Here is a 24,917-nt window from a genome sequence, read left to right as displayed (position 1 = left end):
GTACACTAGGTGGATTTTTGCCTTTACTAAAAGATATGTGGACCCTGCTGAGCCCGAACAGCTACAGTAAATAAATTATATGCAGCTCTGTCTTCAGACTGTTGTTGAGAGGTGCGGATTGATACGTTGAAATGGTTAGCCCTTGCTTTCACTGCCAATTCAGTAGTAGTTGAGATATTTTTGAATTTCTCGCTTATCATGCTGTGAGGGTAGGTTCCGCTCCCGAGATCCTGCACTGTGCTCATGGCTCTGTGTGCAGCCCTCTTCCTCTGCGGTGGGATGGGAAGGGGGCTCAACGCCCAGGGTGCTGGGGAAGTGGACCTCAAGGATAAATACTCACTATACACAGAAGTAGCATATGAGTTGGGGGAATGCTGCAGGCACTAAGGATAGCCTATGCTGAAAAGCACTAATACAAACCTGCCATTTCTGTTTCTAGTCATTGGCAGCTGATGTTTGGCCTCTCCAGAGCGCCCTGAACGCCTCGGGCTCCTCAAAATGGAGGCTGCTTGCTGATACAAAGGCAATCAGCAATGCTGCCAGAAGGCGTTCCCTCCCCACCACTGTTCTCCTCCAGGCTGTGGTTCTGCAGTGGCCCCATGAGTGAAGCGCATGCTTCTGCAGGGAGGAGGGGCAGGCCTGCCCCTCTTATGCTTGGACTGCCTCTTCCCACCACTTGATTTTACACCAGTGTTTACACCTGTAGTATTCCTATTGCTTCCCCAGCACTGGTATAGCAACCCACATCAGGGAACTGATCTGACAGGTGAGCAACTTTAGAGATTATGGACAAGTGCAGTGTAGTGTTCAGCCACATCAGTTCTCTGCTTTACAAAGGTATTGACTAAACTGGGGAGATGCTGATGGGGTAAGCCCTCCTTCACTGGTAGGATTTGCTTGGGTCAACCTTGAAGCAGTTGTAAACCCCCTGCTGCATATTTACAAACACAAATCTGAGGTGTGTGCTGCATTATGTAAGTTTGTAATTCCTTTGGAAGTGAAGTGGACTTCCCCATATTGCTTCCACAGTGCAGCCCTGGGGACCTGTAGTGCTGACTAGAGGGGAGAAGGTGTGTGGGATTGGGATAATTGAGGATCTCTCTGGGTTGCATGAAACCACAGTACTGAACAGCTATCTCTTACAGTAAACGTTGAACTACATGCACCTTCAGGTCCAAAGTATTGACTGCAGTGAATTTGCTTGCTCTTTGTTTTTCCTTCAGCACATTAAACTGTGCTGCTAACAGAAGAGCAGTCTTTATCAAGAAGAGGCATTGGTCCGCTGCATGAACTGAACATAAAGTCAGTTGTTTGAACCAGCAGTGTTACAACCAAAATCTGTAATAGTGGGTTCTTCGCTTACTGAAGCCTTCTACAAATACTGTCTTAGAATGGAGCTCTCAACGCTTCCAGAGTTGTTGAGTTGTAATCATCTATCTTTCAGATTTGCTGCTTGTGTCTGGCACCACAACTTTTCACCTGTCTTCTCATTCAACATTTGTTTTTTGAGTCTGGCTTTAATGTACAAATGTAACTTTGGGTTAAGTGAAGAATATTAATGTACAGTGTAACTGGGGCTGCTGTTCACTGTAACAGTCTTTTGACCTGCTTATTAGTGGGGGCATTGTTCTGGTAAGCCATTCCAGGACCCATCCTGCCAGTTTTCTGCACAGGATTAATCATTTCCTCTTGACCTCCTGCTCTCTTTTCCTAACATGTTGCATTGATCAGAATCCTTAACTCACAAGTTTGCTCCTGTTTTTTAAAAATGTGAGGAAAAGGAGGGGGGAAGGAACTCAGAAATTATATATAATGTCTGCTCTTAACATTCTTAGTAAGCTTTTTCCTTCTTGAGTCCTCCTTTCTCCCAAGAAAAGAAATCCCTTCCTGGTATGTATTAGCTCCAGATCTCAAGCATCTTGACTGCCTCTGTTTCACTGGAATTAATTTTTATTTGAGCATTCAGCTTCCTGCAATATCAGCTTTGCTTATAAATGTCACATTTAAAGCTTTACCTAGTGGAGGCTCTCAGCCACTGATCTACCAGATTAGAGGGCTGTAATAATCTTCCTGATCTGCAGTATTTCCATCATAGGTAAGGCAGTGTCAAGAATACTGCATATGACTCTTAATTTCCCTCTTTTTTTTTTTTCTTTTTATGGCAACAGAGGAAGGTATTTGAGATCATACAGTTCTAATAGAGAAAATTCCATGTTTGTCTTCAATGACAGAACCTTTGTTATGCCTTTGAAGGGGCTGTTGACCTTAAGGTATAAGGGTCTGCTGACAGCCAGTCCCAGGTTATAAGAGTAGAAGAAAGGAATATTTACTCTGTTCAAATTATCTATGGGTCCCTGTATTCCCCTACTGTCTGTGACTGGTGGCTGAACCAAAATGCCCAGGAGCAGACCTCTAGGCTTCAAATTTCACTTCTGCCTGAGCCTGTTGTTCTGACCCACTATGTCCAAGCATGATCTGGCTTTGTGAAGGCTGATGTGGCTTGTGCTTCCTTTCCTGAGGTGTTGATAGCGGCTCCAAAGGAGAGCGTTAAGCTGGAGAAAGCTAATGAGGTAAAAGCAAAGGTCTGGTTCCTCTTTCTGGAAGACCCTCTTTCTGCATATCAGAGGTAGTCTTCCATTCAGCCCTTGCTTTTCTGCAAGCAGGAAAGAAACCAGTGGTAGGACTTAACATCTCGTGGACGTAAATCATTTAACCTGCTTTGTATCTCTTCTGGCTGATAAGTGGTTCTAGGTTTATGGCCTGGCTCAGATCAGGAGTGCTAGATGTCTGAGCACTTCCTGCTACTTTGGAAAACTTGGGGATTCATCTTTGCATCCCAGTTTAAGCACAGAACGCTTACAGAGGAGACTGAACCACGTGACTGACATGTCAAAGCAGAGATTTGGACATTCATTTCTGAATAGTAGAAATGATAAAGCCGAAGTAGGCTGTGAGCTGGAAAGTAAAACTGGATGTGGTTCCCCTATCAAAAGCAAACAGCTTTCTCTCTAATGAAACTCACAGTCCCATGGAGTGAGCTGACTAGAAAGCCCATCTACTAAGCTCATGGAAGCCTGAGCTTGAGACACCATAGCTGTTAGTTCAAGAACTGATGGTTTTGGAGGAATCTCCAAATTCCGTTTTGTCTCCTGCTCCAAGATAGGGTTGTGGGGAAACTGATGGCTAGTAATGTCATCTTGCTCCTCAGAGCAGCATGTTAGGACCAAGCAAAAAGACCATATCACAAAACCCCCCTACCATTTTGTTGCTCTGTATGCATCACAAAGGACTTGGAAGCAAGTGGGCCTTTCCCAGGAACACATCTAGAGATGGAGGATGGCTTGTTGCCTGCTTGATGGTAGACAAAGTGAAGCAAACCTCCTGCACTGAAGGAAGCTTCAGGCTGATGGTTCTGGCGCTATGCAGAGGGGGTCTGGTGCTGGCTGATGGGAACCATACATCTTTTGTATTTCTCTGGTTACTGTGGGGTTGGGGTACCTTCAGCCATGTTGAAAACTCTGTATTAACATAGTTGTTATTAGCTGTTGGCCTCCACACCCAAACATCCTGGGTATTGTCCCTAGCTTTGCTGCTGGCTGTTGAGCTCTGCACCAGCTCCCCGAGCATCTGGCTCTAGTGATAAGACACAGCACACTAGCAAAGATGCAGTCACAGAAGGGGCCCTCTTCATTGCCCCTGGTCTAACTCCCAAAGTCTGGCTTCCTTCTCCCTAACTTTCACTGTAGAAGGTTGCAAGCTGTTCTTACTGTCATTAGGTGATATCAAATGGACCCCTTCAGTTGGGGTGTGGAAGGGGATAGTTGCTTAACACTACCCTCATGTGTGTTATCTTGATGGGATTGCATTGGTGGTGGATGTTTGCAAAAATCATCATGTTAGTGATTGTCGCATAGTTTCTGGTGAATGGCTTCAAGTTTTAGGGTGTTTTACTGTAAACTGGCTCTAGTCCATTTTCAGAGATGAGAATGGGGGTCTAATGGAAAATACTTTCTTCCCCTTCTCCCCCCCCCCCCCCCCCCCCCAGTATAAGCAGAGAAGGTATTTTTCAGCTTCCCATGGCAGCCAGAACAGGGATGAGGCCTATGCACATCAGGGGTAGTCAGTCACCTGGGTGATTCCCAGCTTGTTCCACTCCCATGCCATTTTATGTTGAAGAGCAAATATTGTAATGCTGGTCCAGCTTTTAGTTGCTGGTTACGGCTCAGTGAGTATACTTGAACCCCTGAAGGGCTCTAAGGCATAGTCTTGTCTTATTTCTAGCTCAAATAGTGAAAACCCCTACCTTTTCAGGAAAGGTTTTGTAAGTAGCCGGATTTCATAAGTTTTTGTGGTAGGAGTTGTGTCAGGGTAGTAGTATCCAATCCCAGAAGCAGCCTTATTACCCAGTCCAAAACCAGCGTCACTTGGTGACTGGCCTTTGGTTCTTTTTTCTATCTGAAGGGTCTTAATGAGGAAATATGTGTCTTCAAGTCTAATAGAAGGTTTCTTTTTACCTGGTTTGCTGCTTCAGTGCTACTTGAACTGGGTACCTGAAAGGATCAAGATCAGCTAGTGGTTGTACCTCTTAATAAGCCCAATGGGTGAACTTTTGAAGTTTTTTCTTCCAAGAAATTACCAGTGTGGTCTTTTCAGTGTTTTGTTTTGGCACTATTACTTATTGAAACAGACTTGGTTATTCTTTCACTGGTTTGAGCATTGTAACATTGGGCTCTTTGGAGAGAGAAGTCTTGCTTCCTGTGGTTAGCTCTGTGACTTGTGTATAACAGCTTGTATGTTCAGAATGTGGTGTTTGTATTGGCTGTGTTATCTCGAACCTTTCCTAGAAAGAAAGGGTGTGGGAAGTTGCTCTGCTCATCTCAGTTCACTAAGGTATTTGTTAAAGGTGGTGTGGTTTTTCACCTTGGCAGTGAAAACAGTGATGGTGTTTAAACAAACAATCAATCCACCATGTGACTAGTGGCATAGGGATGTATTTTTACTCAAGTCATTAATGCCTAATTGCAGTTTTCTGAAAGCCTCCTTCTCCCCTTCTTCCCACCAGGGTTGTGGATATATGGCTCAGTCCATGCCTGAAGTCGCTGCTGTGACTCTTAGTTTATGTTTCTCATGTGAAGAGCTGGTAGTGATTAATCCTGGAATACTAAAGCGAAAGATGGTGAGGGGGTGCTTTGCTTTGTTTGAACAATTTGGTGCTCCCTGAAACACAAAGTAAAGCAATAGATTTAATTTTTTTTAAAAATTACCTTTAGAATGTTGTGGGCTGGGTGATCCTTTTAGACTAAAGAAATTGCTTGAAATTGTTTAAATACACTTAGAAATGTCTTACACACAGAAATCTTTCCAGCTGCTTGTGTGCAGACTGGTTTTGCATGTGTGTGCATGTGCTCAGCTGCTAATGGAGGATCAAACATGCTCTTCAAATGTACCTTTGATACCTGTGCTGCTCTTTGCCAAGCAGCAGTAAAACCAACCCCTTTCTAGGAACTTGGAAGCAGCCAAACCAGAACTCTGGCACATACTACAGACATTTGTCAAGGCAGTTCATAAGGAGCAGTCGGGAACTGTTATCAGAGGGCAGCAGCAGATAAAATTTAAGATCATGGGAGGCTAGGGAAAGACAAAACAAGAAAATGGCCTTTGCTTTCTGTCCTTGCTATCTTAGCTATGTAGAAAAATGATTATTAATGGGAGATACAGATAGACTAAATGCAGTGTTCTTGTGCTTTTCAGTCTGAGAGAATATCTCAGGTGTGTTTTTAAAAATGTGCAACCAAGTAAATTGGTTTTGACTGTAACTTCTGAAAATTCAAATAATTCCAGGGATGAAATAAAATATTCTAGTGTTCTCTAAAGTGCATTAATTATATTCTTAAATTCTACTTGCTCTCCCTGCGAGGGGAAGAAGTTCCTTAAATGGTTCAAATGCTTGAGTATCTTTAAGTTTGATAATTTCATAGTCATTATTTGCACTTACAGCCTCACAGTGCAAATTTAGTCTGGAGAGATTAAAGAGTTAGTTTAATCTCTGCTTGCAAGACCTTAAACTCCTCCTTCCCTCCCACCCACCCTTTTCAAGGATAATATTCCACTGTGCCAGATTGCCCATATTGCCACCAGAAAATTGCTTGGACCACTTCTTACAAAATCAAAGGTCAACTCAATGGCTTGGTGGCAGCTGGGAAACTAATGATTTAATGCTGCTTTGACCTTTGGCTTCCTGGTCCGTTTGAATCTGACCCAATGTTTTAATTTTCCAATACTGCTGGGCAGTTGGCTTTTGTCTGTTTCCAGATGTAACTTGCATATTGAGGCCTGTTACTGAAGTGAAAACAAAACAAAACATTTCAGCCTACAAGGGGAAGGAAAAGTAACAGTGCCTAATTTTTTTAGTGCTAAAACATACAGCTGTCCAGTGAGACTGATTCTTCTACAGTGAACAAGATCAGGTTCAGGGTAACAAAATGTGAGTATTTGTCCAGCATTTACACCTAGAAGTATTTTAATGGTAGTCTTGCTGAAATGCTGCCTTTTTTTACAGATCTGTAGAAAGTAGCATAGTAAAACCGGTAGCTCTTTCGCCTTCTGCCCTCAGTCTCTCCAAATCAGTATTTTTTTTATTGGAATAAAAGTCAATGTTTGATCTGATACTGGGAAATGTCAGAAAAATAACGAGTTCTTGAAAAAGCATATGCATGCTGTTGGTGGGGAAATAGAAGTATAAAGTGAGATGGAAAGCAAGGATGACTTTGCTTTTAGTGTGATTAGGAAGTGGCAACCCTTGATCAAGAGTGCTTTGTGATGGATTTTTTTGTGTGTGTGTGTTTATACAAGGTGAATATTGCATTAGGTTTTTGCAATACCGGTAATTTTGCAACCATTACCGATATGGTTTGAATTTGCTATTAATGGTGTGATAATGGTGGAGAAAGCACCCTAAGGTAGCTGGCCTTTTCTTAATGAAAAGACTGCTGATTGCTTGGAAAGATTACCATTGAGTACTGATGCATGTGGAAACTGCTCTGTGCCTGAAAGTGCAAATCTCTTGGTTTGTCCCCCACAAGTACCAATCCAGTCGGTTCCTGCCTGAACTACTCTGCAGCTCTCAAAGGTCACCTCAGAGCCGGGCTTGTGTGCCAGAGGTTAGTTTGCAGAGCAGATGGGCTCCTAAAACTTTTATGGTCTCCAGTCAAATCACCTCAAGCTGTAATCTCATTAAATCTTAAGTGAATCAGTGGGTCTGGTTATTACTTGAAAGCAGTGTTACAGGAAGCGATGTTCCTGATGCAGTAGGTCTGTCTTGGTAGTAAGCTACCAGAGGTACTTGCCTGTGTGTGGCTCAAAGCCGCTGTTACTTTGATAGTGAAGGTGGTATGTGGGGTGCAGCAAGTTAACCTTTTGGTAGAGGACAAAGGTAGAAATGCAGCTTTTCCTGAAGTCTTTGTGTTAACATAAGGAGGTTTAATTCTCCCGTGCACTTTTGATCACAATCTCCATTAATGGTGCTGTACCAATTGCAAACCACTTGTATCTTACAATAAATTTAACCTAAATAGCTAAATAGTTTTTTAGAAAACTAGCAGAGTACTTAGCACAGTGCTGAAAGAACTGCATGGCAGCACTGTCCTATACCTTGGCCTTCCTCTTTAATTCAGCATGATTGTCTTAGGGAGTTTCTGTGCTGGAAAACATTACATAGAAGAATATTCTAGAGTCAGGCAGGTAGCTTCCTTCAAAGTCTTCTGTTACCAAGCAGACTTGAATCAATAGGTCAGTTGTCCTCTTCTTGGAAATCTGGTTAAGCATGTTTTGTTCTTCTGCCTGGATTGTAGAAAATCCTCCTCTTTTTAAAGAGAGAATAAATCTAATCTATGACCTCCTCAAACTTTATCCTAAGCAGGTGGGGAACATGTAGGACTAGTTTGGCAATACATAAAAAATTAATGATCATGGCTTAACATGCAAGATGTGTGTGTACACTAGAGTGTTCATAAAAACTCCTTGCTGATTGTGCAGAGATAATAAAACTTCTGCCTTGCCTACCTGTTTCCTCCCTTGGGAGTGGGAAAGAACCATACCTTGTGTAAACCCAGCCTTTTGGTCAGTTGGGATACCTAAACTGCAGTTAAAACTCCTCTGCCAGTGCTTGTCAGAAATGGTGTATTTCTAATGTTGATGTTCATGGTGTCCTTTTACTGTAAGAATGGTCTCTTCCTTGGAATTGTGTTGTATAACAAGATGGGGCAGAATTTACCATAAAATAGCTTTTTTTAATTCTTTATAATAAGACTAGTGCATGTTTTTCTTTTCAAGAACTAGGCATTTAACCTTCTTAGCCATCCCTTTCTTCCTTTAGTAGAGTGAGTCACACTTCTTAACTCTTCCCTCTAGATCAGCCTGGATAGCTTTTCTTCACTGATTGAGCAAGCTTTTTATATTTACATTTATCCTGATTTAAAGCTCAAACAAGGCTACCGTTAAAGGTTAGGGTAAGGCTAACTTGCCTGCACAATACAGAAGCAATCTAAAGGCTAGTGTTATGTGGAAGGCTTGCTTCTATTTTTCAATAGCAAGATCAAGGCTGGTGTTATCACTGAAGGATTCGAAGTATTTAAGCATTTTCAATTTTTAAAAGGTCCTTGAAATATCACTGACCCCTGTGACAGGGTGGCACTAAAGCACTATGGTTCGGTTAGACCAAAACTGTAATACTCGGTAACAGGATTTATTTGGTGGCTGTATGAATGCATACACTATGTACTTGACCCATTGGAGACACATGGAATGGGTCAAAAATAAAGTGTGTATATCAATTGTAACTTAAACCTTGAATGGAATGGAAGATTGTTCTCTCCCCTAACTGAACCTACTTCATAATAATGTCTATGGCACAATGTCAAATGCAGTTATTAGTGTTTCTCATTGTCGTGTTATGAAATCTACCCTGCAGTTTGAAGCAGTGGTAATTCTGTTCTCCTTCAGGTCTCATTTAATCAAATGTTCGTCCTGGAGTGTCTATCTTTTCCTGCCTCTCCCGAATTAAAAAGGGAAACATTCTTACACTGTTTCCATGAGGAAAAGTACTCTTGTAGTAGGATGTTATGCAGGGCTTAAATCTGTGACAGAAAGGTGGGGAAAAAAAACCACAACAAAACAAACCAAACAAAAAGCAACAAAACAAAAAACCAAAACCAACAAACCGAAACCAGATCTGTGCAACAACAAAGACTACCACTTTAGGAGAAGGGGAGGTGGAGAAAGGGAATATAAGCTTTAAACTTGCTTGTACCTGTATTTCACCCATTTGGAAATAAGTGCAAGGCAGGAAAGTGATTAATTTAGAGTTCTGAAACTCAGGAGGTCCTGCTTGCCAGAAAGGCAAACAGCTAGGGATAAATGAATACTTAAATTGTCCATCAGGACTTGTCTTTTCAGATGGAAATAAAAGTGCCTCTCATTTTGTGTTAATGGCTTGTAAACCTTAGTTTATCTGTTGTTCTTGCTGTCCTGTAGTGAAGGAGAAAAAATTCTTCTGAGTAAACACTTTTGACTTCCTGGAATAGATCTCCTTATTCTTACATGGTTTTTTATGATTTACAGTACCTTCTTGGCAGTAACTGCAGAGCTGTATCATTATATGATAGATGGACAAGCATTTACTCATTCACTCACAAGGGATTAAAGAATAACCTGCAGTAGTGTTTGTTATATGATTATTGAAATGCCCTGTGGCTGTTAAGACAGCTAGGTCTGCCAAAACAAACATTAAATACTAGAGTTCAGTTGAAAGTAATAGTGCACTAGCACCCATAGGATAATACTTCCATGAGGAGTCTTTTCATAAAATGGTTGTATAATCCTCCTTGAAATTACGAGGATTTGTAACAAGCATATTAATCTGCCCAATTTAGTCTGGCATTTTACTGCAAGCAGCAAAACTTTGATCCTCAAGGACAACATTGCTTCTCTGAATAAGATAACTCCAGTTATGTGCCAAGTCCTATGCTGGGAGCAGATAATGATAATTTTTCATGTGGATGGTACAATTTGATGTTATCTGAGGAACCCTAATATAGCATGTATATATACACTTTGGTGTATGTATGTGTCTACACATATATATACTTGTATATATGTGTATATACACTTGTATATAAACTGGTATATATACCATATATGTATGTGTACACTTGTATGTGTACTTTGGAGGAAACCTTTTTTCTCTTTCAATGCAATCTAAATTTGTTTTTTCTTAATTAAGATTCTTCATTTATGAGGGAATACCAACTGAAACCTCAACTTGTTGTAATTTTTCTTCCTGCTCTGAAACATGTGCTTTGGCTAATAAAACTTTTACACTTGCTTATTTTTAGTGTGTGAGCATTTGAGAGGATGGTGATAGAGAGGGAGAGCCTGAATGCTTTTTGAAAAGATGCCTTCTAAGAGTTCATGTTAGCCATTTTGGATTTCAATGAAGAGAAGGTCCTTTAAAGTCAGTCCTTATTCTATAATGACTTGGTATGTTGGTATATAGCTGTTTTAAGAGTGGGTTTTGGGACAGAATAAGGCAAAGAGGAGCAGGGAAGGCAGAGTAGGCCAATTCACTGCTGCCTTTGTGCTTTCCATCAAACCTGTCCCACATAAGCAGTAACTAAAAAACATTGCAGTATAAAACACTTGTAATGGGTTTATATGTCAATTTTCCCAGACAGCCGTCTTGCCTGTATTTCCTAATAAAAGGCTATAGTTGGTCATATTCACTTTGACCTGAGTTTGATGTGCATATGGCACTAGCGGTAACTGGATTTGTTTAATAGGCATGGATTGTTTCACAGTTGAAGGAAAAAAATTTAACAGCTCCTGCTGTGGGGGTTTAGTACTGTGGCTGTTTGTGTTACAGCTTTCCTCTGCAGACAGAAGAGGTGCAAGGCAAAAATGTGAGGGAGAGCAGAACTGTGCTATGCTCATCAGACATCCAGGCTGCAGTAGTAGCTAGTGCCCCATGTTGGGGTGGTGTTGCAGGAGCAAAGGAGAGAAGAATGACACTTTCTTCCCCCTCCCTTGCCTGTCTTACATGCTTGGCCAACTAGGCAGTTACCTATGGAGAAAATTAGCACAGAATGGTTTGGGTTGGAAGGGACCTAAAAGCTCATCTAGTTCCAACCCCCCTGCCACGGACAGGGACACCCTTCTGCTAGACCAGATTGCTCTGAACCCCATCCAGCCTGCCTTTGCGTGTGAGGAGGGAGGAATTCTTTCCTGTAATATTCCAGCTGATTAACTTACGCCCTATTGCATAAATTTCTGGTCTTGTTTAGTTTTACTCCGCATAGTTTAAACTGCCATAGGATCACTGTGATTCTGTTTGTAAGTTTAAACTGATAGAGGCATTTAATTTATATGTAAGAATCTTCAGTCTTGCCACAAGGATTCATTGCAAGCAACCCAGTCCCTTTAGTAATTGCTATCTCTGTAGAGATATTAGCTTGCATAATACTAGGTAAAATCTGTGCTGAAGAACTGATACTGGAAATGGGGGAGGGACAGTGTCTTGTACAAGTATGTGGATTGACCATGACTACCACACTGTTACTCAAACTGGAGTTACCAGAGTCTAGTAGTGGTGGTGTTGGATATCTGAATTGCTTCATTTTGCTAAATGTATGTTAACAATCCTGTTTTTTATAAGGGCTTTCAGATTTGTTAGTGTGAAAGTGGATATATTTTTGCTTTCACCCTAACACAAATCCTTCTTGTCAAAAAAACCAAACAACAAACCAAACAGAGAGAGATGGGTTTTTAATTCCATAAGAGGTTATGTAATTTTACTAAACTGGTTTTAAACAAATAGTTGGTACAGAGACAAACCTCTTGTAAGTAGAGTATGCACTTGAAGATAGAAATTAAAGATGTTGAGCTACCTCATCTTTGTGGTTTTAAGTTAATGGTACTTACATATAAAATGTAAATTGAAATTCTTTACTTTCTGAGCACTGTTTTTTACTAGTTGCTTTGACTCTGTATTCTTATGCTCTTCCCCTGTGATTGACAGTAAGGCCACACAAGGTGGAACAGCCGGAGTGTAAATCTACAGAGTGGGCTCAGAATTCATAATCGATTCACTTTCTAGTATTCTCCAGCTACTGCAGTTTGAGTTACAGGTTAAATTCATGTGGTGGTTCAGCTGTGGGAGTTTTCAAATATGTGCTTTCAATCTTTTTCCTTGTAGCAGGCAGTTACTAGATGATGTAATTGAAGTGCTACACTGTGTGAAAGAATAAGCAGAAACTGGTGTTCAAAAGAATACTTTTCTGAAACAAGCTTTCTGATACTGCTGAAAACAACTAAACCCCCAAACAACCAAAATCCCACCAACACCACCGCCCCCCCCCAAAAAAAGGGGTAGAACCTATTGCAAAGGTAAAATAGGTAAAGCCATAGTTCCTTAGATAAATGTGTTCTTTCTCCTCATACTCTGTTTTTCCCTAACAGTTGAGCATTATCAATTTAAGATATCTAGCCTGGTGGGCTTCCTGTTCCCCCAGAAGAGCCCTCTAAAAATATTAATAGGAAGCTGTTGCACCAAAACAAATTTTCTTAGGTAGTGGTGGCTTGACTGCAGACTAGCTCTATAAGGAAATGAAGCCTACAAAGACCTGTTTGTTCTGGGCTCAGGAAAACTCTCAGGCAAACTGCATGCAGCCCATCTGCTTAAGATGAGGTTTCACAATTGGCTTTTCCTCATTGTGAGGACTAGCTGGCCCTTGAGTGGAATCTGCAAGCTTGAGTTGTTTGTTTCCTCTTCCCACTCCCCCCATCAAATAAAGTTTGTCTCCAGTATATTAAGAGACAAAAACATTTTCTAGGTATTTGTTTGCAGGACATATAATAGCATCCTTGCTGTCAGCTTTCCATGTGAAGGTCAACAGTTGCCTGGGACCCGAATGGAGGTAGTGTTCTCTGCAGTGGTGTAGGAGCAGTGTGGAGTTGAGGAATACAAGTTTTTGAGAGGCAGAGGCTGTACTGATAGTCACAGAGCAGGATGCAGGAGCCATGCGTGTATGCTAACTCCTAGTTTAATTCCTTCTGTGCGTAGAATGAAAAACTTCAAAAAAACCTTCAAAAGCTCTAATGCTGAACTGTGCAGGAAAGGGGAAAATCTATTATGTAAGGAGTTTGTAAAGATGTTGAACTTTGGTTCTGTCTAGAAAGCAAAATGCCATGTGCAGTAGCAAAGTAATTGTCAGTGCATTGAGTTACAGCATGACTGAAACTGTGGCCAGCCTTTGGCTGAGAACTGTAAGCACTAACTTTCTAAGAGCTGGAGAGTTAGGGAGGCTCAGTGAAGGATTTGCAGGGAGTCACACTAGTGACTTGGACAGATGGACTTGAAAGTACAGCTGGGTCCTGATGCACTCATAGCTAGTGTCTGCTTCCACAGCAGGCTTTTAGCTGCCTGCTTGAACTGTTGAATATTTAGATCCACCCACTGTCCCCTGTGCCAAGACCACCCTGCTGCTGCTCCTGTCATGTAGATTTGGCACAGAAGCTGCATTTAAACAGGTAGTGAGCTGCATGTGGAAGCACAGGCTGGTCTCCCCTATTGAAAAGTCTAAAGAGCTGACTTACACTGGCTGTTTACTAGCTACTGATACTATTTTGTCTTTCCGTAGACTGGCTACTTTACCTGCTTCAGTGCTGAAGCAAATACTGTGACTTTTAAAAAACAAATCAAATGCAGATTTTCTTACCCCAAACAGTTTATTTAACAGAAGGATGTGAAATGGGCTTACCGTTATGCAGTAAGGGAACGGTAGCCCACAGTGGGAAAATTGTATCTGTACCACCTCAGTACTGATTTTGGAAAAATACAAAGATTTGCTTATACCTATTTAGGAAGAACCTGAGTGGTGTGTGTAAGGTGGATGTGAGATGTTCTTTCCAGCCCATCAGTGATTGGAATCTCTGAGGTAGTGTGTTACATCAGCTGGCCCTGTCACATTGCACCCGAGAGTTTACAGAAAGCTATGTGATGAGGTGGGCAAAGCTCCCTCCATATTTAGAGTGAATGAACATGGGGCATCACAGCTGGCAGATGCTGCTGAGAGAAATACTTGGGATGCTCCAGCTCAAGGCTAGTGGCTATAAGCAGGAGCTACAGTCCTCACATGAAGTTTTAACTATAAGATTTTAATTCAAAACACAAAGGATGGGATAGTATGCTGGAGCCAGCAGATCCTTGACCAGCTTTGTCAAAGGTGTGACTTCCTGTCTCCAAGCCCGTTTGCAGCCTCTTGTCGCGCCATTACAGCGATGATACAGAGTGAAGTGGATCTTGATTGTCTCTTGTAGCCCAAGGCCTTTCCAATTTGAAAATGGTCTTTGTATTGGCAAAGGCAACTTAAATGCACTCTGCTCCACTCTCAGATGACTGGTAATACCCACTGGGTTTTCTAAACTCTTAATGAATCTGTATCTTCCAGTACCTCTTTGCTCTTAGCTAGTTGATTTGACTGACCCAGTCACCACTCTAAAATATGCTGCTGTTTTTACTGGCTTCATAATATCATAGCAGGACTGAAAAAGGTAAACATCAAGAATGTTAAGAGTGTGGTAGCCTGTTTAGTATATCTGACTTAATGTAGGTTGGATACTCTTCTTCTGGTTAGAATTTGAGGTGAATACTATCAATGAGAAGATTTACACTAATTCCAGCTGTGAGGCTGGTGAAGTACCAGAGCTGAACCATGTGGCTTAGTGCTGTAGCTCAGCTGGTATTTAATATACTTGTCATCAGATGTCTCCATGTCTTTAGTTGTGGGTTCTTCTTCCTCCCTTGTGCTGGGTCTGCTGTGGTTCTGATCGCACAGTCAGCTGATAGAAAACAGTTTATGAAAAAACTAATATTCCACTGTCTGCAGAGATCCCTAAATTTCTTCAGTGAGACTGGAGGAGCAGCGAAGAGGGGGGGGAAAGGAGGAAGGCAAGAGGCATAGGGCTTCCTTGTAGAGTGGTTGTCAGTTTAACTGTGGAGTGAAATGATAGCATTGAGCTGTGTGTGGTTTCACACTGGGAGCAATGCTGGTTAGATTGGGGGTTTTATTAGTGAGCTTCCTCCCCATCATATGCTGGGCCAGGAGATACCTCTGTGACTGAGAAACTGGAGCAAGGAACAGAACCCACTGGAGCATTTGGGAAAGTGTTAACACTGGTGCTTAGGAAAAAATGCACATGAAATTACAGCTTTATTTCCTAAAAAGGGACTTACATGAATATTAATCATCTGTTAGCTGGGCTTTCTGTTATTTTTATGGGCTAAGGAAATAAAGCTAAACTTAACAGAAGTGCTGAATGATCATCTTGCACTTGAACTTATAAATGGACCTAGCTGTATCTCTGTTCATCCAGATAGAAAAGAAAGGTAATAAATAGTGAACTAGCTTCAACTAATCCTACTAGGTACAACTTTCTGTGCATATATTGTATGCCTCGTGTAATATAGGGCTGTAATTTAAGGTGCCCATATTCTCGGGGAAATTTTAGTAGAATATTGTCCTGAATTTGAGAATTAACTCTTGTTCTGCTGTGGAGGCCTTCTGGAGTTGGTGTATCATTTCCCATTACATGCAGCAAAGAAAACTGGTGTTAAGCCAGTCTCTTCTACACCAGAGCATTAAATTAAAATACAGTTTCTAAGGTAATTTGATGATTAATGGGTACACGGAAACACTAGGGTTTTAAGTCTCTCTGAAAGCAAAATGCTTCAGGTATGCTGGCAAATAGCCTGTAGTTCCGATGTGTATCGCACTGCTTGCTTATATCTTCAGTCTGCTTATATCTTCAGTCTTTATATTTTAGCATTTAAATGTAAAGAGTGTTATCAGTGCAGAAGTGAAGGTTCTTAAAATGCTGCTCTGATTGTGGTATGAATCAAGGTAATTGTCATGAATTGCTATTAAAATGGAAACTAATGACCAGCTTCCTACTGAGTAAAAATATCAGTGCTTTCCACTTAAAACTTTTAACACTTTTAAAACTTGTAATGCTTATCTGCACCAAACTTTGAACCAGTCATCCTGGGTGGTATATTTATATGCTGTTCAAATTAAAAATTGCTGTGGGCAATGCAGGGAAGCAGCTTTTTTTTTGGGGGGGGGGGAAGGGAAAAGGGCCACAGAGCTGAGGGAAGAGGACCAAAACTCATTGGAAAATTAGTTTATACTAAATTCATGCTTCTCTAAGTCTTACACTAAACCTTACACACTGCCTAACAAAGCCACTGTTGTTTGAGTTATTGTCAAGGGAACTAGATAATAAAACACCTTTAATTATGGAAAACTTTAGATTGTAAGTAGTAAGTATGATACTTTTATTTTTGGTCATAAACTAAGTTAACTTACAAATGCCATACTGAAACCAAGAGGCTACTGTTTTGTCTGTAGGCTTTTTGTAATTGTTGATTACAGGGTGGCTTTTAGAGCATCAGACTTGTATTTTAAAATAATGTGACCTTATGTGGTGCTGCCTTGTGTGAATTCTTAACACTGTAGCCTTAGATAAAAATCATTGCAAGACATGAAATGTGATGGAAACCAAATGCTTAAATGTGACTAGATTCCACATGCTTTGATTACTGCATGCTTATATGCTCTTAAATATGCTCTGAAATGAGGCAAATCAAGTGTTTGCAAGCTGGGAGGAAAACGGCAGAGTAACTGGTGAGAGAAAAATTGTTTAAACACAGGTTAAGGCTAAGCCTCCTTAGATGCTGTTTCTGCTGAATTCTTCTCTGTCATGGTGCCTGCTACATTCCACTGCTTTTGTCTGGGCTTGGTATTTGGGATATTTTGGTGTGAGGGCTGGAAGGTGGGGGGGGACGACACACGCTGGAAGCTGGTCAGCAGTAAGGAGAGGAGCGCTGGTGTGGGAATTGTGGAGTGGGGTCAGGGTTTAACTTTAGTGGCCATTCATCAGATGATGATTGATTGCTGTGCAGTCCCGGGGGACGTTTAACAGCATCTCCGCCCATCCCCCTGCCCCCTTTGAAAGCAGATGGACCAAAAAAGAGGGAGAACGACACCCAGGAATTCCTGCTGTTGTAAAATGTTTTTACGGTGCACTGTACAGCCTTTCCTGAAGCAATCACATTTATGGCGTTGCTGTTGTATTTCTTGGGCTGCTGTGGCTGTAAAAGATGAATAGCCCTGTAATATGGTTCACTGATTCTGTTTAAATTGAAGTAGACTCCCTTTATTGTTTTGTGTCTAAAATTGTATGCCACCAATTCAGGAAATATTTCCTGTTTGGGAAATAATCAACCCATAGCTGATTTATTTTAAAATAAATCACTTTTAACTATCTAAAACGAAATTCCCCCCTTGCTTCTGACTCCTTTTCATTTAATTTGGGTGGAGAGTCCAAAGTACTAATTAATACAGTGAAGCAGTTCTTTAAAGCAAAGCAAAACATGCACACAAAACTAACCGCACACAGCAGAAAAGCCTACTACTAAAATTGATTCTGAATCTTTTTTTCTCCTCACTAGACATTTAACAGAATAGATACTGGAAAGGCAACAGCTTTTATCTTAAACATTTATATTATTAAAAAAAAACTCCAAACAACTGAAACTGTCAGATTTTATTTTTATTAAAACCAACGAAAGCCCACAAACCCCCTTCCAAACAATTGTCTTTACTTTGAAAAACAAAAAATAAAATAGTTTGTATTTTTACTTTAAAACAGTTGAATTTTTACTTTTATTACTACAAAAAGAATCAATTCACTAAATGCAGTTTACGCAATTCTGAATTTCTTTTGAAAGGTGTAATCTGCCTGCTTTCCTCTCTCTTTCCTTTCTGCCTATCAGAATGTTTGTGTAGTTTGGAAAAAACCAGCATGTTTGGTAATTCCTTAAAATCAATTTTTTGTACACTTAGGAAAATGGTAAAATAGCTTTATTTACAGCTTGGATCTTTTGACTATCATCTCTGCCTCTTCAGATAAGGGGGAGGAGGGGGGAGTGTTAGCACTCTCAAAGTACTGTGTGGTGTTTTTAAGCTGATGTCTGTTAGGGGAGAATTAGTGTTTTATTATTCCTTCCCACTGCCCATGCACATTTCAAGACCAGCCTTGTTACTTGTCATATAATGAGCATAGAAGGAGCAATATGTTGCTGTATTAACAGCGCAACTGAAATGCTTTGCTTTTAGGCACACAGTGCATGAAGTCTGAATTGAAAACATACTCGTGTATTGTCCTAATTACATTGTTGGGATGAATTTTTTGCAGGGGGTGCTTTTTGGTGGCCTGAGGTGGGGGGTGCTTTTGGGTCATTTTCTCCCCCTTCTATTTAGAAACAGGCATAGAAACTTAATCTAGCAGTACGTGACCTTTGTGGCCATGACCTAGGGACTGGTGTGTGAGCAGGCTTGAGCTTTAACAATAAATGCCTGGTTGTGGTTGCAAGCACAGGCAGGCTGGATGTTGTGCTGAAGCTCTGTTAGCCTGGCTGGCACAAATAACCCCCCCCTTGCTGTTGCACCCTGCACAGCTGGGCTCTTTCCAGTTTAATTCTGTAGGAGTGTGGCCCCATTGCTGGGTAGAGCTGATGTCCAGCCTGTTGGGCGCTCCTGACAGCGAGTATATAAGATCAACCACAAGCAGGAGAACTCCCCTTGTACCTCTGTCGAGTTTGAGGTTTCTGTTGTAGTCTTTGTATCCAGGAGGGAGTTTTTTGGGAGCTGCTAGTTCATCTTGAAGCTGGCTGACTCTTTCACTTCTCTTCTGGTGTGTCGCTCCCTTCCCCACTGAGAGCAGTAGGGATTATGCATTTGTGCTTCCTCTTGTGTGCATTTAAGGTAACTGTTTTGAGTAACAGTTCAGTGATGGAGGTCAGTCCATCACTGTCTACTTTTTTCACCCAAGTTTAACTCTTTTGCTCTCAGATTTAAATCTAGGTTGTTTCCATCATTTTGTTTACTAAGAAACAATTATCAATACCTTTATAGTATTTACCCAAGGCTTTCCTCTGCTAGGTTCTATGTAAGCGGCATATTTCTGAAATGCGATTATGGCTCTTGTCTCTCTTCATTCTAAATTCATGAGTGATATTTTCCACCACATTGTGGTGGGTGGCAGGAGGCAACTGAATAGCTAAGCTTCTCTTTGGTTTGAACAGCTGGATGACTCCTTTACCACTAGATGATGTTACCTTACAGGAGTGCCTGGGTGACAGGGCTGATCTGTGGTGTCTTGCAGAGCTTTTGCTTCTGGTATCCTCCAAAATGGAGGACTGACAATAGATTTAACTTCCTTCTGGACTTCTGTTCATATGGTCACAGCTTTCCTTTCAGCTGCTTCTGCTTGATTGAGGCCCCAAATCCCTGCTCTATGTTTTTAAAGTATATCAGATTCATATGACTTAACTTGATACCCTGTCTTGGTTTTCATTCTCTCAACTTCTCAGTTGTTTTAAGTGGAGTCATTCAGCAGCATGTAATAAGCATTCCCTGTAATTTCAACGGCGAAATTACAGAACTGCATGAGCAAGTGAACATTGTATACAGATTTAGACAACCGCAGTGTAAAGACAGGGGACCCTCTAGTTGAGGAAGATGATGCATTTGAATAATGAATTTCAGAGCCAAGGCAGCTCTTTACTCACAAAAGATGGAAGACCTTAGACACTGCTTGAACAGAAGCAAAACGTAAGCTTGCTCCAGTTTTCCTACAGCAAACCTTAACTTGAGTTTTACTAAAGCTTTCCCCCATGCATGCACAAACACACACATTTCCCTTGAGAAATTAAGCCATGTACCACTTCAGCTGTTGTGCTTATAGGAGCTTAACATGTCACTTTCTACAGCACAGGCAATCTGAGGGAATCACCTGTTCTAGCCTCCCCCTTGCTTTTGAGGGAGAAGGGAAAGGGGGATGTCATGCACCATATCATGAACTGTTAGCTGGAATTGGGAGTGGCTGGATGACAGCTGTGAGAAGACAGGCATCTCAAACACTTGTCCAAGCTTTGTTCTGCTCTTGCTCCTTTCTGTGAGGTAGGTTTCAAATAGCAGGTGATGTTAAAACTGTAGCAGGAAACATTTTTTGCCATTTTGTAGTGGAGTTTTGATTCTTCCATGGTAATAAAGATTTTTCTAACATATCACTCTAACTGAAATAGTGTATGTAATGAAGAGCAAGACTTAGGATGTAAAGCTTTCTTGTGTTGAAGTGTACTCCTTGCATCTTTGAAAATAAAACAGCTGGTTTCAGCTTGCCTCTAAGGAAACGCACTTCCATGGAAGATGCTATTTCTGTGTGCTGCTTCCCTCTAGTGGATGGAATGGGAACAGTTATAGCTGAATGGATCCAGCTTCCTAGGCTAACATCTTGGTGTAAGACTTCCATTGTGATTTGAATACAGGGTTTTTAAGTGCTTTGTGAATAAAATGGGGGTTTCGTGGTTACCCACAGCTGGCTGTAGCTTTCAAATGCTCTGGTAGACATGCTAATGTTCCAGTCTTGCTTTCTGGTTCTGACTATCAGTAGTATAGGAACATTATGTCGTAGCAAAGGGGTTTTTTGCTTTGTTGTTGGGAGTGGCAGGAGGGCTCTTGCATAATATTGTCACTGCCCTGAACAAATAAGGTATTTGCATGTTTTGAAAACATAAAGGATGGGTTTTGGCATGCATAATTTGTTTTCCCCTTTCTATGGGGTTTTGTACTGGAGCTACAGTTCTCCAGTATGTTGGTTGTTAAATGACCCGCTCAAGAGAATGTGGTGGTTGTGTATGCAGGAAAAGTCTTCACCTGAAACTTGCTCTAGATGACATCTCCAATCTGCAAGTGTTGGCAGATGGCTTCCGCTCCTAAGAGGAGCTGATGTGGACACTCTTCCTAGTATTGTATTGCAAAGAAAACAATGACACTTCCATCTGACTGTGAGAGTATGATTTGGAGATTACTGGGGGAGGATAGGTCTTACTCTGTAGAGAGAGAATTGCAAAGTCTTTGCCTACTGCTTCTGTCTCCTTTTATAGTTGATCTCTTGGCCTTTTTTACACCCTGACTCTGTTTTCTCCTTAATTTTTCATTAGATAGTTATATAGTTCTTTTTTATTTTTTTTCTTATAGGTACTGCATTTCTACTGTGATACCTGTTCTGTCCCCATATGTCGGGAATGTACCATGGGGCGACATGTGGGTCACAGCTTTATCTACCTCCAAGATGCCCTACAGGATTCCAGGACTCTCACCATTCAGCTCCTGGCAGATGCTCAGCAAGGACGACAGGCTATTCAAGTAAGATGCTCTCAACTTGAATACTTTTTCCCCCCTCCTTCTTCCCCCCACAGCTTGTCTGTTACAGGGCAAGGTGTCAAGGCAAAAAGCTCTCTGCTTCTGCTGTCAGTCTTCTCACCCCTTCTGTTCTCTCAGATCTCTGACAGAAATGGAGTTGAAAATAAAGTGCTGTTATGAGTTTTACATTCTTGTAGCGTAATCTTGTCATGTAAATCACAATATGAAGCTCTGTACAAATGTGTTTGTGTAAAGCATTTTGAAGAAAGTTCTGCTCTTGTATAGTAGCGCCAAGTATAGTTTTGTTTTTATGACTGAGACTTTTCAGCTGTCTTTCATGCCTGTACGGCATCTAACACATTAACTACCTATGGCTCTGGTTACCTTTTCAGTGTTGCCACCAAATATAAAATACCAATTGGCTGTTGGATTAGTGTGAAACTTCTAACCTGCCTGTGCAGAGGAGCTGGAGCTACCTCCATACAAAGATTACTCTGCACGCACACACAGATGCATACCGTAATTGCCTATTATTACATTGTACCTCAGCTATGTTTTATAATGCAAAGGACTGGAAGGAAGGTAGCACAGTGCTTCAAACTACACAAGCAATTTACATAAGGAACTAACCTGCGGGGATATGCAGATACTTACTTTTGCTGAGTAATAACTTGTAGTAACAGTTATAATCTTAGTAGTAGTTTTGCCTGTATAAAGAGACTTTTGATGGGGAAAGCTTAGTGGGAAGCTTTACTCCACACTACTGCTTTCTAGTTTTGTTAGCCTCAGATGCCTTAGATTCAAGCTGGAAATTCTGAAACTCAGCGCTTCAATGTGATTTAACTAAGACTTTTTTTAGTAAACATTGGTAGAATGCCATGGTTAGGAAGTAAACTTGCTTTCTGCACTGGGTTTGCTTTCCTGGTACATGCATGGTACAAATAACACAAAACCCAAACCAAACCTGTTGTCCACCCATCACTGTTTGTTTCTGGTATATGAGGAAGTACCTTGTTCAGTGAAACAGGGGCAGCTAACTTCTGTCCTTAAGCCTTTGTGCCTGTGGAATGAAATAAGTATTGTGGCAGTCTAGATAGTAAACTGTTGTTGATGTCTCCCTTTAGCTTGTGATGTTTAACTTCTTACATCAGAACAGCAAATACCAGATTTCTGAACCGGGATGGCTAATTTAAAACTCTGCTTAAAACGGAATCCTGCAAACCATAGCTTCCTCTAATACTTGTTGTAAATGGATCATAAGGCTCTTCAGCAGCATCCATACTGAAGCATTTCATGTGTCCCCAAAATGATCAAGAAGGAAGGGATTATACCTCACTGGTGTTCTGAATTTCTCATTCGTCATAGACAAGGGCTTGTCTGTTAGTAATTAAATTACTGCTTTTGACCTCCAGGGCTCTTAATCATCTAACTGATGTGGTTAAATCCTCTAAGAAGGGACTGTCTTTTGGAGTAGAAACTAGCAGAATATCACCGAGTACCACTCTGCTGCTATTGCATGAATGCTTTTGTGCCTGCCTGCTTCACACTAGGCTTACTTTATTCTTCCTCTCCATTTTTTTTTTTTTGGCTTTTGTGTTAGAGGCTCCTGCCACTGGGGTGAGCTGCTTAATATACGACAGTACAGGTAGGAGGGTGGTACTGGTTATGTTCATGTAATTGAAAAAAGCAGCTCAACTGAAGTCAGTCTGCAGTTTTGCCCTGGTCTAGCTACAGCCCATCCAGGTTAAGAGCCTATCTTGGAGGTGTTAATAAAGCAGCTTGTGTGAAGATAATGAAAAATGAACCATGCTTAAGAACTAAATTGTTGTATTAGCTTAGCGAGCTTTTTAATCTGGACCACTGTCTGGAAAAAGGGTGGTGAGTGAGCAGATTGGTGGTAATCTGTGTGTGCATGTGCAGGAATTAGGAAGACTGTACAGCTAAAGACAGTTACTAAGTAATAACAGCAACAATTAGAAGAGCATGTGATGCAGGGAAAAGCAGAGGTGTCTGACTGAAAGGCTGATGCAGTGAGCCTGCTGCATAAGGAAGCTTTCCTGGAGCAGAACTTTCCCTGTTCTTGGGCTGTGAAGCAATATATTTATCCTAGGGAGGTGACAGCATGTCAGCACAAATTTAAAACAAGCTCTAACTAGCCTCTAAATTAAAAGGAATTGACTTCAGTGCTTTTCTTACAGATGGGAAACAGCAGAGAATTAATGCCAGGGCAAGCTGCAATACAAGGAACATGGAGGGCTAAGAGCATTGAAAGTAATACGGTGTAGTAACACTTGTTAGTGGGACTGATTCATACTGCTATATTAGTAACTCTTTTTTAATAGGCTCTGAAATAGCTGTCTTGACATGAGATGTGGCTGGATGAGGAGGAGTAGTTGTGAATAAAGGGGAAAAGGTGAAATTTGAAGGGTGTTGCAGGAGAGAGGAAGTCAAGCCGTGAGTCAGCTGGCTGGGGAGAGTATCTGGTTAACTGAAGTTGAAGGTTTTTAGGAAAAACTGTTTATTTAAACTCTTCCTGTGGCTGTGGAGGAAAGATTGTTTTTCAGACTCAAAAGAAAAAGAAAAAGGCAAGCTGTGAGCTGGGATACGTTTCATCCTCTTGGTCCACAGAAGCCTGATGTAGCCTGTCACTCCTGAAAGTCCAAACCTCACTTTCCAAAGGAGTTGAAGAGAGAGGCTTGCTTTTACATCAGTGAAGTTCTGCAGCAATGGAGCACTTCCTCTGCTTCCCTGTGCTGTACTGATCCTGGCCTGGATCGTGTGTTTCTAAGCCTGTTCCTAACACAAGAACTTCCGCTTGTGTGGCCGGGTGGTGAGCTGATGTAGCTGAAAGGGTAACCTTTCTTTGGGATTACTTTTTGGCTGGGTCAGCCTGCTGGCTGGTTTATTGCAATGCTCCAAGGCCCGTTGATGGTGCCAGGGAATGGAGCAGGAACACCCAACTTTATGGCTCGTAGGACCTCTTTCTTATCTCAGTGGAAAGCTATCCTCCTTGCTGGGATACTTTCCTAGCCTTTTCAGAGGCTTGTATTGGTTTGCAGGATGTGCAAGCCAAAGCTGACATTGGATAAATGGCACGGGGGCAAGCAGGGTTGCTGGCTTTCTGTGTGGGGAGCTTGCTCTGCTGCCTTGTGTTACCCCATGAAAGTGCACACTTAGCTGTCTTCTTTCAGAATTTTTTCCAAGGACTGGGCCACAGACTAAACGTAAATCTCTTATGATGAAAGATAGATGGCTTCTTCAAAATGTCATGTCCTTAAAATACATCTATACATGTGTAATTGTATATATGTATATGTGCATGTAATCTAATGCACTTGTGTTAACAGTAAAGCATTGAGTGCTCGTTCCCATTTAGGGTCAATTTCCAGGTGAAGATGTTAAAATACAGTTTAATCTGTTCATGTCAGTTGTCTTAAAAGTGGTTTTAGTGGAAAACATTCTTTCCTGGATGAGTCTATAGCCATTTTTGCTGGGATGCTTGAAAGTGCAGGCTTCCACGCTTAATGCAGTGACATTGGTCATGCACAGGACCTAGAGGGAGCTGCTCTCTAACAGCATGAAATGTTTAGGAGCTGG

The 24,917-nt window shown here is 41.3% G+C and overlaps 1 protein-coding gene across 4 annotated transcripts in view; it reads left to right on the top strand.

Moving 5' to 3' along the window:
- TRIM71 (tripartite motif containing 71) overlaps window positions 1-24,917 on the top strand; it is a 63,506-nt gene that overhangs the window by 20,354 nt on the left and 18,235 nt on the right. For all 4 annotated transcript variants that reach the window (XM_065666180.1, XM_065666177.1, XM_065666178.1 and 1 more), the window contains exon 3: window positions 21,156-21,323. In XM_065666180.1, coding sequence (XP_065522252.1) covers window positions 21,156-21,323 — 168 coding nt within the window. The remainder of the gene's footprint in view (window positions 1-21,155; window positions 21,324-24,917) is intronic.

The sequence above is a fragment of the Lathamus discolor genome, chromosome 2 (genome assembly GCF_037157495.1).
Source record: "Lathamus discolor isolate bLatDis1 chromosome 2, bLatDis1.hap1, whole genome shotgun sequence".
Lineage (NCBI taxonomy): Eukaryota > Metazoa > Chordata > Aves > Psittaciformes > Psittacidae > Lathamus > Lathamus discolor.
Note: the sequence above shows the minus strand (reverse complement) of the source record. Positions and strands in the feature narration are given on the sequence as shown.